This window comes from Falco cherrug, chromosome 5, assembly GCF_023634085.1.
Source record: "Falco cherrug isolate bFalChe1 chromosome 5, bFalChe1.pri, whole genome shotgun sequence".
NCBI lineage: Eukaryota > Metazoa > Chordata > Aves > Falconiformes > Falconidae > Falco > Falco cherrug.
The window spans coordinates 3,396,496-3,410,419 of record NC_073701.1 but is presented as its reverse complement, the minus strand read 5'-3'; the positions used below and the strand labels follow the sequence as shown (position 1 = coordinate 3,410,419).

At 51.1% G+C, this 13,924-nt stretch overlaps 1 protein-coding gene across 4 annotated transcripts in view; it reads right to left on the bottom strand.

Moving 5' to 3' along the window:
* Positions 1-4,473: 4,473 nt before the first annotated feature.
* GSK3B (glycogen synthase kinase 3 beta) overlaps positions 4,474-13,924 on the bottom strand; it is a 157,022-nt gene continuing 147,571 nt past the window's right edge. For 2 of the 4 annotated variants that reach the window (XM_055712463.1, XM_055712465.1), the window contains one exon: positions 4,474-9,701. In XM_055712463.1, the coding sequence (XP_055568438.1) occupies positions 9,634-9,701 (68 nt within the window). In that variant the 3' untranslated portion in view covers positions 4,474-9,633. Of the gene's footprint in view, positions 9,702-9,721; positions 10,129-13,924 lie in introns of those variants that run through there. The other 2 variants (XM_055712461.1, XM_055712464.1) reach the window with 2 other exon arrangements.

Below are 13,924 nucleotides of genomic sequence, written 5' to 3'. Positions count from 1 at the left end.
CCCTTAAAGCCTCTTGCAACCACCGCGTTGGTTCCTTACCTACTGAAGCCTTTCTCCACCTGCCCACGTAATTTTTCCACCTCCAGCCAACTGCAAACCATTTTTCATTGCTGCACAGGCCCCAGACTCGTTGTCTCCAGCAGAAACAGCTTCCACTGACCAAACCGTTGCTAGGCCTGCTGCCGCGAAACAGGAATCTTGGAAGAGGAATGAGGTGTAACTGGGATGGTCCGAAGACTCCCCAGCTGGGTAGTCCCCTTTGTGTGCCGAGACTGCTAATAAACGGCAGCATCCCAAACACCACCGATAATCTCCTTGAGCAAAATACCCTCAGACAACCTGGGTTTTGCCAGCATCGGTCTCCCGAGCACTCCTGCCTGGCAAAGGACTTGGTCACAGGAACGAGCTGCAGAAGGGAGGAGGAGGCCATGCCAGCTCTTTTGCTGTAGGAAACACGGAATCAAAGGATCATTCAGGTTGGAAAGGACCTTGAAGATTATAGAGTCCAACTGTTAACCCAGGACTGCTGCCAAGTCCACCACTACACCATGTCCCTAAGCGCCACGTCTACCTGCCTTTTGAACACCTCTGGGGATGGTGACACATCCACCTCCCTGGGCAGCCTGGGCAGTGCTTGTCCACCTTTTCAGTGAAGAAATTTTTACTAATGTGCAACCTAAACTTCCCCTGGCGCAACCTGAGGCCGTTCCCTCTCATCCCATTGCTTGTTACTTGCGAGAAGAGACTGCCCCCCACCTGCTTACAGCCCCCGTCAGAGAGCATACGCTAGGTGACGGGCTGGCGAGAGGAGGAGGAGCACCTCTTGCTTCCTCTCCAGCTCTCCTGCCGTTCCCACAACACATCTGCCCCCACCTCTCCCCACAGCCCCGGCCGCCCTCCGACAGCTCCTGTCCCAGTGGCGGGCGCCTGCCCCCACCAGCGCTCACGGAAAGCACAGGGCGGTCGAGCAGCGAGCTACGATGAACAGTCCTGTTAATTCCTGGATTCCACCAGTTTTAAAAAACTTTGCTTAGGGGAAAAAAGAAAATCAACCAAATCACCAACCCAACCCCCTGCACCTGGCTACTTTGCAACCCATCACAGACGCAGACCGAGGGCCCTGCCCCCCTGGGGCTGCTTTGCTGGGCAGGGGCTGTGCTCTGCCCGGCAGCTCTGCCCGGGCAACGAGCTTTTGTTTTCCTGCGGCCACATTTGCTCGCTCGGCGGCAAGCGAGGGGCTCTGCAAACCGCCCTGGCCGTGGGCAGGCTGCCCGGCTCCGGCTCCGCTGCCCGGCTCACAAGTGCTCGGCTGCACCCACTCGCGAGCTTCCACACGGGACGAGGCTGTTCATTCCCCACTTACCTGGTCCTGCGGGACCCAGCCTTGCCTCCGGAGAGAGCGAGCAGAGGTGGGTGATGCAGAGAGTGGGAAACCCCAGAAAGAGGAAGTTTAACTCCACCGACCGCATGGGACACCCACCCGGCCACACGCAGACTCTGGGGGCAGTAGGAGACACGTGGATGCGCGTGATGTACGTGGTATACGCAGAAGAAACCACCTGTGCCAGGACATTAGGCGCGAGCTGGGCGCCCAGCAGGATCCGGGACCGCATTCCTACATCGACCGAAGGCGGGTGTTTGCTGTGAAAGTCCAGCTGTCCCTCACGGCCCTGGCCACCGTCACCTGCCCCCTCTCCTGTGAGAAGAACCAGCAGGAGCTCGTTTGGGAGACCGGTCTCTGCTCCAGAGCCCCAGCACTGTGCGACATTCATGGCAAGACGCCAGCCTGGGTTTCCTGCTGTGCCCCGTGGGTGCTGCTGCCTAACGCTTCCCTCTCCCAGCGGGGCCTGGCTCTCGGGTCAGGTGCCCGCAGCCTTTGGGCACGGCCGGTTTAGTAAGGCCAGCGAGGACGGAGCACCCTGCCCGCACCGGGAACGCCGCCCCACGGCTGGCGACAGGACAACCCAGCCAAGCCCTGCCCGGAGCCAGGGAAGGGGGGGAGGTTCAGGCCGGCTGGTGAGGCTGCGCCAGCTGCTGGGCTCGTCGCCTCCAAACAACTGGCCTCGGTGCCTCAGCAATGAACCGCGGTGCTCCTGCTCTCCCCGCCGCGCTTTGTGGTGGGTGTGCTTCCCTCCTCCCGCGCGGCGCTTGGTCTCCCATGGAAAGTGACTCGGACCGAAAGCTGCCACCTTCCAGATAACGTACGGTGCCAGTAGCCTTGACGCTGACTTTTAATTCCAACCCAGATGGCTGGAAGTTTGTTCGATAAAGACAAAGGACCTCAGCGGAGCAGACTTTCGTACCACACTCAGCTCAGTACCGCTTTGCGTTTAGATTAGCATTTTAAATCATTCAAAGCCGTCAATGACCAAGCTAAGTGGGTTTGAACCTGGGTTACAGACAGGTCTGGGGAGATATTTCCACATGAGGAACAGTGACAGAACGACTGTTCCCTGGAGGGCTGTGCGGGGACTGGCTCTTGATGCTAAGGCGTTTCATTGTATCTTTTAAAAGGGTGATTGGGGTGAATCTATGGAAGTCCCATCGATAACGTCTGCAGGAGTTATGATGGGAGGGAGTGATGGAAAAACTGGACACCTGCAGCCTCCATACAGAAGGGCAAATGCAACCCTCAGGCCAGGAGACAGAGGCACCAGCTGCAAGATGCTCTCTGGTGCCTTTATTTGACACCAGGGCTGTAGGAAACCTCTGGCTGGCTTTGGTACCCACTGCTTAGGGAGGTATTAAAAACAATTATAGAGGAGGTACAACTGGAAAAACTGAAAAGGCATGAAGCAGCTGAAGATCCCCTTAGTGAGAAGTGACGAGGTGACTGGGTCCTGGCCAAGGGCCTCTGGCACTCAGAGGTGAGACCTGAGAGGGGAGCAGGGGGCTCCTGTACAAAGCCAGCGCAGAGAGAGAATGCGCCGCTCGCACGCGAGAAGTTCAGAAGAGCCAGGGGGGCCCAGTGCACGTGCATCTAGAAAAGTGCCCAAAGATAATTAACCACCACCGCAAATTACTGAGGACTGTGATGGACCCCCCCGACAGCAGCAAACTTTAAATCCATAACTCACCGAGCGAGGTGCAGGCAGCGAAGTCTGTGCAGCTGGAACTGGCCACCCTTGGTGCCAGCGGCCGGCCCGGCGGAGCAGACTGCCCAGGTCTCGGTGCATGAGCTCGACGGGGCTGGTGACACCGCGGGCCCAGTGCTGGGCGAAGGGACAGCAGCCGGGGTGACCCACGCTGCTTCTGGGGCGCAGCTGCCCAGCCCTGCTGTCCCCAGCGCCTGCGAAAGCCGCAGAGGTTGAACTGGGCGAGACCCGTGTCCCCGCCGGTGAGCGGGGGGGGTGGCACCTCCTTCGGGGGGCCCAGGAAGGGCCAGAACAGCCCCCCCAGGGCTCAGCCCGGGGGAGCCAAGGGGTGGGGGGGAGCCTAACGCAACACTCACGCTGTGGGTGCACCAAGGGTCCCCAGCTCACCCGCGCAGTCCTTCGACACACCGACCCGCTCGGTACCGGCACCCTCTTCTCCAGCCCCGGCCAAACTCGGGCACAGGCGGCCTCGCTGCTCCGCCGGGGCTGTTCCCGGAGCAGCCGTCCAGAGGTGGCAGCCCCCCCGCCCCGGGCACGGCCGGCCACCCCTGCCCTGGGTGCCCCCTGCCCTGGGTGCCCCCTCCCCAGCTCCCGGAGCAGGGGCTGCGGCTGGAGCCCAGCGGAGGTTTGATGGGGGCGACCACGGCTGGTGGCACACGAACAAACCAAGAGGAGCCTCTTTGCAATATAAATTTGTTTTTATTGAAGCAGCAGTCACATGACCTCGCATCTAGCCTTTAGGATAGCGACAGAATGGATTCGGCCAGGTCAGCCAGCCCAAAAAAGGATTTTTATTTTTTTTTTTCTTTTTTCTTTTGCGCTAATAGACATGTCATGTTTAATACATACATTATCCAGTACCAGAAACCCAACTCAGAGATAGCTACGTGCTGATTTGCTGGAGGAACGGTCCACTGGACGTGGTCTCGACAAACTTTACAGATCACCACCAAATAACATTACTAATGGGATCAAATGATATAAAAAAAAAAAAAACCCCAAACAACCATGAGTGCAGGATTCAAAGCCAGCAGTTTACACAGGTTCTTAAGTTCGTATCTATAGGTGGACGGTAAAGGAAGATCAGTTGGTTTTAATTTGAAGTATTTATGTCCCAGGGTTCCTCTCTCCATCAAATCAAACGGTATCATAGACAAGCTGGCATCTCTTGAAAAACAGCATGGAATAACACAGCTCAGTTAAGAAAACATGCTTATTTCTTGTGGTTTTTCTTTTAGTTATTATTACAAAGATTCACGTCCACCTATTCTTGCGGAGTGGAAAGAGGCATGAGGGCAAGGAACACGGGGTGGAGAAGGGAGAGAGGAGGAGGAAAGAAAGGGGCAATTTTTTTTTGAAATAAAGACCACACACTTGGTATTTTTTAAATTTCATTTCCAGGCTAACCTACTTTTTATTTAATGCAAATTACAGTACCAGTTAACTATTTCCGAACCGAGTCACACAGAACAAAATGTATTTACAAGGGGAATGGGGCGGGGGAAATAATAAAACATTAAGCATACTTTCCACAAAAAAAGTTTATATTTAAAATGAAAAAAAAAAAAAATCAGTCACAGAGGCATTCAAGTAGTAATAATGTTATACAGGTTTTGCTTTTCCTTTAAATCAAGACAGATTTGCACAAGTGTATGCAATAGTTTGTATACAACCCACAGTCCTTAATATATATATATATTTTTAGATTTCTGTTTTTTAAGATGGAAGTGGTCACGCTAATTGGTGTGTACAGGCCCAAGTGATCCATCAGCAACACATTAATGAACGCAAATTTTACAGGCAAGCAAATTATATATATATAAATATATTTTATATATATATATATATTAAAAAATAAATTGAGAAAGACCAACACAAGGAAGCTACTTTTCTCGAGCTAACCCCTTAGGTACTGTTTTCCTTTCCTGTCGTTTTGCTGTTATTGCAGTGTTGCAAAACGAAGCCAACTACGACCAGAACCGGCTGAGAGCCCCGTGGGAACCAGCGGCCACCCCGGGGACCCGCTGCAGTCTCCGAAAGGCAGAGCCCGGACCGAATACCCTACTGTGCTTTTCCTCATCGGCTTTTCCTTTTTCTCCGCGGTGGCTGAGGTTCCTAGTACAGGAGTACGAGTCTGACAGGCTGCTTGACTTCTACTTTTCCAAGTACTAAAAACTGGGGGGAAATTTTACGTTGCGAGTCGCAGGCACCTGCCGTTATTTTAGGTTAAGCTTGGCTTCGAAATAAGGGGACGAAGTATCTGGGGATCTTCTACCAGCCAATTTTCTTTTGCAGGCAATTCCCCACCCCCCCCACCCCCCACCCCCCAGCAAGGTAGGTAAGTTTAGTATTAAAGAACACCAGCATCTTGAGCGGGTGTCCATCGGGGGAGACAGACTGCACTTGAGTCCGGCTCAGAGACCCACGCCACGGCAGGGCGGACGCACAGGACAGAGCAGGACTAGAGCGGATTTAAAAACAAGCCCCAAAGAGTAAAAGAAACGGGGGACAGCTCTGAGCAGGCTGCCACCGACAGCCTGGTACCACTGACCGTCGTGTCACCAGAAAGAAAGCACAGCCTCTGCTTCACTGGAATGAACACGAGATGCTTCGAAATAAAAGAGCAACCTTTGGTTTGGTAAAGAGTTAAGTGTTTTCCCATTCAAGACAATCTTATGTGGAATACTAACAAGGTAGTAAAACACAAGCAATCTAGTTTTAGAAACAAGGCCTTCGTGCTGGGCACAAGAAATCAAGAGTCATGTTAAACTTATCTCAAGAAAACAAAAGTGACTTCGGGGAGGGAAGAACAGGGAGAAGAAAACGGAACAGAAAGTCCCCCTGGCAGAAAAAGCCACCGCGGTCTCCTACAGCGCTGCCCCTGCACGGCTCCGAGCGCAGCATCCCTGCTCCGAGCGCAGCATCCCTGCGGGACGCGGCGGGGTCTGCCTCCCCAGGGGTCCCTTCTGCTGCCCCCGGCACAGCCAGGGAGGATGGAAGGGCCAGGCCTCCTGGAAGCTGCTGCCTCCCAGCTCCTGGGCGCAGGAACGAGGGGGAAAGAGACGAGCCAAGTCGCCACGAGCTGCTGGGGCAAGTGTCCGAACGAAACCGGTCGCTGCTAGCGGGAGGAGGAGAGGGCAGGGCGGGCAACTTGGAGACATCCAGAACAAAGCCACGGCTCCAATGAAATGGATGACGGTGGCGACGGTTTCCTTTCGTTCCGCTACTATCAGGGTATCACCGAAACCTTACAGCACTCAAAGAGTTAGAAAGCGGGTTCAGGAGCAGAGATGCGGGTTTGGGGTGGGAGACGTTTATAAAGAAGGTTGGGGGGAGGGGGGGGCTGGGGGGGAGGAGGGAAATAAAATTCAAAAAATCACGGAAGCGAAGGCACTCCAAACTATATAGATACACTATACATCGCTAGAGTTATTGTTACAATAATACAGGCCGGTACCTACTGTACAGAGTTAAAACTATATGGCTTTAAAAAGCTCGTCTACATTTTGTCTGATTATTAAACAGAATCACTGCCCTGAACGGTAACTTTTTGCTCATTAATAACAGTTCCTGGGTCCACATATTTACATACAAAACAATAAAACTCAAAATTCAAAAACAACCAAAAATAATAATGTACAAGCTTGAATTTGGTGAGGAGCTTTGTTTTGTTGTTGTTGTATTTTTTTTTTTGTGTGTTTTTTTTTTTCTTTCTTATTTACAAAAAAGGTTATTCAAAGACCTGGATCTAACTTGTATAAAAGAGTGTGTGATCCTGCCATGATCCTTGAAAAAAAGAAATAAAACCAGAGGGGTGCCCCCGACCCTCCCCCCAGCCTAACACACACACGAGACACACACAGACGCCAGCACAGTCACAAAACCAGAGAGAAAAGTTGTTAACTCCCCTCCGCCAGTCTTAAACGAAAAGATAAAATGAAAAAGAAGTAAAGCCACATTTCCTGGCACAAGCAGCAATTTTTCTTCATTATTTGTTAATTACCTTTTTTTTTTTTTAAAGACTCACTATTTTACTGCCTCCGAATAACAGCACCTGTGGCCAGCGCCTCAGCAGTCTCACCTGCACACCGATCCGTGCCCTGCCGCTGTCCTACTTCTGGAGTCTCCTGCGTCTATTTGGATCACTGGGTCAGCCGAGCCGCGGCACTTACCTCGCGGGACACCGCCTAGCCGAGCCCTCGCACCAAGATGCTCCTCAGCACTTTCTATTAAGTCGCACGTAAGGATTTGGAAAGCCCGTTTCTAAACACGGCCGTGCTTTCCTTTGCAGTCAGACAGAATTGAACAGCTAAAAGCTTTAAAACCTTTTGTGTGTGTGTCGGTGTGTGTGCCCGCCAGCAAATCGCCGAGGGGCATAACGTGAGGGTTTACCAGTTTCATGGTAGGTGGTCACTCTTGAAACATCTCCTGCCTCCCCAACCCCGCTGTGGGTCAGGCAGGAGGGAAGAGGGCAGGGCTTTTATCAGTTCCAGGGCTGCTAAAAGATAGTTTCCAAGAATTCCTGCGTCAACAGCATAAAAGGTACAAGAAGAAACGCACCGAGCTCGCGAGCAAAAGCCCCGCCACCCCCGCAGTGGCCAAGCTTGCCGAGGCCGCTACCCCCCGGCCAAGCGAAGGTCCGCGCCTTCCCGAAACGCAACCGCTCGCCTCAGAGATCTGCAGGTTGAACAACAGCTCGATAAGCACCAAAGGCGACTACAGTTTCTCCGGAGGAGGATAAGGCTGGAGCGGACACCAACCGCAAGCCTACGACAAGATGGGGTCTCCCCAAAGTCTCGTTTCTACGCCGCGGCTGTGTCCGGCCGCTCACCTCACCCTTTCCCGAGGAATATTGCTTGGACTTCAGGAAAAGAGATGTGGATGCTTGCGCCACACGCCGTCGCAGGGAGGAAACCCGGACCCTGAACAGATGGACTAGAACAAGCATTCACCTCACACTTCAGTCAGACTGTTTCGAGATCGTAGACAAAATAAAAAAAAAAAGCAGTATTGTATCTATGTATACATGTATATATTTATATAATATATATACACACACACTCATATATAGCCAGCTTTCCTAACAGTCAGCAGGTACAAATTACTGTCGAGAGCACTCGGATCTGTATTTTAATATTCTACCAATGTAAAAACATAATGGCAACGTGGCAACACGCATCAATAAATAGAGATCAAAAAAAGCAAGAGGTTAAAAAAGATGAAATTAAATACAGATGCTAGCTGTGGATTTAAAATCAGAACTATCGGAGAATGTGGCATCCTGCAAGTTAAATCTGCAGTTAAAAAAATATTACAAAATAAACCAGTAGACTGTTACAGTTCACATTATAAACCCTGGTGTCCTTTTCCTGTACGCACCTTGGGAAAGGGAAGCCTGTTCAAATCGAGAGCGGGGAGGGGGAGATTGTGGCAGGGGGTGGGGGGGGAAGGGGTGGAGAGAAACCCTAAAAAACCAATAAGCTTTCACAGTGGCCACTTTCCAAAAAGAGCCTTAACATCTCCGGCTGGGTCCCTGCCCCCTCTGAGGGTTTTGTTCATCTGCTCTTCTCTGCTGAAGACGGGAGCTGGCCGGTCGCCTCCGCCGGCCGCTTTGCCCCGCTCCGGCCCGCGACACACGGCAGGAGCTGCGCCGGGCAAAGGAGCTGCTTGGTAAAGCTTGTGTTGGTGCATGTGTGTGTATTATATTATATAGAACCCACAGGGGGAAGACTTTTCCCATCACGAAGCTGCAGGTTTCTTCATTGCTAGCACTGGTTTTTCAAATGGAAGGCTTCCACTAGCGGTTCAAGCCTTAGACACACGGAAAACCCTCCCCACCCCCCACCCCCACCCTCTGCTCCCACCGCGTCGCCCGCTCCCCACACCGAGCCGGGGCAGCTCCTCGGACAACCTGGGATATGGGTTTGCTGACAAGCAACGCTGAGCTCTGTTGAATGACCCCTGCTAAGCTCCCGACCAAATTCAAGCTGTGCACTACATCAAAGTCCGAAACTTCACTTAAAAAGAAAATAAAAAAAGAGGTTTAAAAAAAAGAACTTCAGCAGAGAATGAGGTTTGGGGGTTTTTTTTTTGTTTTTTTTTTTTTTTTTGTTTGTTTTGTTTTTTCCTTCTTTCTGTTGTGGGAGGGGGCATGAGGCAAGAGTCCTGGTTCTGAAGTACACAACAGCAAACTTCCAACATGAAGAGATTGTCGAGGGGAGAGACATTGGTGTGTTGTATTGCTCCGCTTTCCCTCCTCCCCCCACCTAGTCCCCTGCCCCGGACACCCTGCAGAGTGAGAATACAATGAAACTGGTTTGTATTTATAGATATTTTACAAGGTTAAATAAGAACAACAATAATAATAATAAAAAATTGAACACTAAAATGAACAGGTTGGTTGGTTTGTTGGTTTGGTTTTTGTTTTTTTTTTTTTTTTTTCCTCTTTTTAATTTTCTTTCCAAATGTGACCAGTGTTGCTGAGCAAGACTCAAATTACTGGTGATTTTTCCTGTGCAGCTGGCTGCTTGGTACTGGTTCAGGTGGAGTTGGAGGCTGATGCTGTAGCTACACTATTGGTCTGAACTCGTTCTCCTGCGTTAACATCTGCAAACGACAGGCGAGAGGAAAGGAAGAGAGAAAAAAAAAAACAACCAGTATTACCTCCAAAATACAGACAACATTGGAACAACAGCTATGACATTCCCGCACGGGGAAACCCACATCTCCCACCGAGAGGCCGTGTGGTCAGGATGCTGTCCTGACGTCAGGGGTGCAGGTGGAACAGTGCGGTCTGGGGAGAGGACGGGAAGATGGTCTTTTAGCAGGCCCAGGGCAGGTGCAGGCTGCCACGCAAACACCCAGCTGGGCTCTAGCAGATTTCGCAGGATGCAACACTGCCCACGCCGTGGTAAGTCGCCCAGGTTTCATTCTGGTAAGTGTAACCGCGGAGCGAGGCACGCCAGCACCGCCGGTATGCGCGGCCACTGCAAGGTTTCATGTTGGTGCCCGAGCCTCGTATCGTTAGGCCTTCCTGTGACAAAGCTGCCTGTTAATTGTGCGAGTGGGCACAGAGAGCGAGCACGACCAGCCCGCTTCCCCGGCCGGAACAGCTCGCCCGTTAACATGCAATTCGCGCACTTGTTGCCTCAGAAAATGGCTTTCAGGTCTACTGCTTTACTCTGTGTTGCTCAACCAAAGCTGGATCTGCCACCCTCCCAACTGCTCGAGCAGATTAACTCCAAGGCCCGAAGCCAGTAGCCAGGCTGACACAAGCATGTGGCACTGCTAGAGGATCGCGCCTCCGCAGTAAATGGTCTCCAGCACCTTCTCTTCTCTGGGAGGGGCAGCGCTTCCAGAGAGACAAGTCAGAGGATCGCAGGCACGTGTCAAGGGGCATGCCGAGAAAACACAGGGTTTGCAAAGAAATACCAAAAGGGAATCTACTGTAATGGTGTTTTCATAGAGCCAACATGCATCAGGTATTTTCCCTAAAGAAATTTGTTCTTCGTATTAGACTAGTTTGTAGGGGAAAAAAAGTGTATTAACTTTATCTGGAACCACCCTGTGGTCTACAAGAGACCCTCACGCATTTCTCCTGCTTCATTTCAGTAAACTGCAAAGCTATCAACACTGCAACGGGGTGGGAAAAAAAAAAGACAACACTTATTACCTCAGTACAGAAGAGGGCAGACTGGGCAAACACTGCATTCAAAAAGACACGGGGAAGAAGGCTCACAAAAAGAACAGATTTACTGACCTCAGGCTGAAGGCCAGTGTGACTAGCATAAATAATAGATACGACAGAATAGGACTGGTGGGCGGCGGGGATGCAGTGATGCTTCTCCAGCACAGAAGAGCTGGCAAGGCAGCGCAGCCGGGCAATGCTCTGCCGTCACCTGTTCAGAACCCTCCTCCTGCCACGCTGACCGCCCGAGCTGGAATCGCAGCCAGGAGCAAAGGCAAAGCAATGAATGAGAGCCTAGAGATGGGCAGCACTTCCCGACTGACACATTAAGTAATGTACAGAGACAACGGCAACAAATTTAGGAAATGAAACAAACGGCAGCATCCAGGAATACAAGGGACAAGTGGGAAGAGAGGATGATGCCTGTTTGAAAAGGAAATGCTGCGAGGAGTGTGTGGGAAGCAAGAGAAATCCTCCTGTGGGCAGAGGATGCCAGATAACTGCTCTGGGAGTTTCCCATTTCCTTTCCCCTCACCTCAAACTATTTGCACCCCCCCCAACGAAGGAATGACCACTATGACAAAAAGAAGCTCATGCAGTCAAGGCACCAAGGCAGCATGGCGACAGTAGCGGCGTTAGATGGAAAGCTAGCCTTGCGCACAGGAGAGGCCCTCCTACGTGGAGAATTTCCCTGAAGGAGCAATTCCCAAATCCCATATGCATGCAGACCAACAATGACCACGGAAATCAAAAGTGACCCAGCCAGAGCGCTAATAGTTTCCACACTCTAAACTCTCACTGCGCCTGGTCTAGATTAATTTTCAGGTATGGATAAACTCCAGTTAACGCAACATCTGCCGCGGCTGATGCGAGCGGTCCAGCTGGAGCTCGTGCTGCTGGCAGAGGATCTCCCTGTGTGTGTACACAGCGTGCTTGTATTCATTTGCTGAAATGAAACGTGCCTTTTGATCTCCTGTTCCTGAAGACAGCAGAGGCTGAAATCGTTATCATTACATTGCTACTGAGCAAAGATAAAGGGGAAAAAAAAAAAAAAAAAAAAGGAGGGGATGGAGCTACTTCATGTAACATATGTTCCTTTTCTATCATCACTCTAATGGGGGAGTTCCTGAGAAGTAATATGCACCACATGTTAAAAAGGAAATAAACCAGGTGACACAGCCCAAGACATCTGCATGGGGCCTTTCGCAACAACGTACAGGAGTCCACCCAGGCTGGGACAGAGAGCAGAGCCTGCCCAAGGCTGTACTGGCTCCAAACCTGCAAGATAATGCAGTTATATTGACATTCCAGATAGTTCTTTGACTCTGCATCGACAAGATGTTTGGGGAACAAACGGGGGCTTGTTCCAGTGTCTCTTTGCTGGAGCGTGAGGAAAAGAGCACAAGTGGAGCGTGAGGGTCTCCGGACATTCATTTACTCCTCCTCACTGCGAGAAATGAGTATTTGGGCACCTGGAAAGAAAAGCGAGGCCTTGGGCAACGCTGCTGGAAGTGGTGCTTTGTGAGGCGGCGGCCTGGGTCCCTGGAAGCCCTGCTGGAGCGGGGAGCCAGGAGCTGACATGCAGCTTTCTGGTGCAGCAGAGATGACTTCGCAGGCTGCGGCTTGAGGTCAGGGCGGCCTCTTTGTCCTACATCACCCACCTGACACCTCTGCCTGGGCGGGCAAAGAAACCCCATTAGGGTTTAAGCATCAGCCACTTCCAAGAGTCCTTCCAGAGGGAAAAAGTATCTCTCATCAGTGTAGAGCACCTCCTCCGGTTCAGCTTTCCCCTCTGAGGAATGCCTCCGCTTTCTTGGAGGGTGCGTGACACTCCTTAGAAACCTCCCGGAAAGGAAAGATGAGGCTACAGTTCGGAGAGACAGAGGCGCCAGCTCAGTCTGAGAAAGCCCATTAGCGCTAATGACAGCATTAGCTGGCTGGATTTGTAATGCTGACGGACCGTGCTGCTCATCTGCAAGGATACAGACACAAAACTACCACCAGCCTGGGAGTCCTCACAGGACAGCTGAGGGGCCAAGCGGAAGGAGGAGAAAAGCCCAGTTTCCCTGTCGTGCTTGCCTACGGATGTAGAAATCCAGGGCTCAGAGCCTGAAACACACAAGTTTTACTTCCCTGTCGTGGACACATCCCTGTGCTGAGCTTGCAGACGCCTAAGCAAATTGCTTGCCCCTCTTCTGGTTAAGGAATTAAAGTTTTCCAAAATTCCTTCAGTGGGAATACCATAAATGCACTAAATCTTTTTTTATGGAGCACTGTTGTCTTTTTCAACCGCCACACACTGGTAGGTAACACCAGCTCTAATCTGTTTTGTTGCTGTAAGTTCAGGCACACCATCGCATTTGGGATTACATGGGATCAACGCAGCGGGATGCCTAAGACGACGACCCCAGCATCCCTGCTGGCACAACTCCCCTGCAGATGGCCATTATGCTCTTCCCATCTTAATGCTGACTAACAGAGGTAGCTGCTGCTGCTGGCTGATCCGGGAAGAGAAACATGCCGTCACAACAAGCAGGTACGCATTCAGCTTGGTGTGCGTGCTCCCCGCTCAGATGCTGTAGCTGCTATGAAACCACCCTCCCCCTCCTCCAGCTATATCACGTCAGGATCTACCCAGATAAGACTGTACCGGCATTTTCAATCAATGGCCAGTATAATTCACAGAAAGCTAGCACTTTTCAAGCATAGGCCAGTAACTCACGTCTTCCTTTTCCTCTACTTTGCTTTAGACATGCCACTAACATCACAGGAAATTTCTCATAAACGTTTAGGTGAATTTACTAACACTGGTACACACTCCCACTGCAAAGCCAGGTTCCACTAGTACAGTGAGCCCAGCTTTACATCTCAAGAGAAGATGAAATTTACGACAAATACTTTTTTGAACACTCAAGTTACCTACAATAATTCCCCTCCATTTAAGATCGTGATCCCAGGATTACTGTTGCATTGGGCTGTTGAAATCACCATGGTCAATCTATCAGTTAACAAAAATTACTTGTTTTGAGTAACTTTTAAAAATGCAGATGTGGGTCATATTGGTCAGCACAAGTCTCCTGACAAACACAACTTCCCTAGACTTCAGGCAGAACTAATTTTTCTAGTTATTCTCTAACTATGA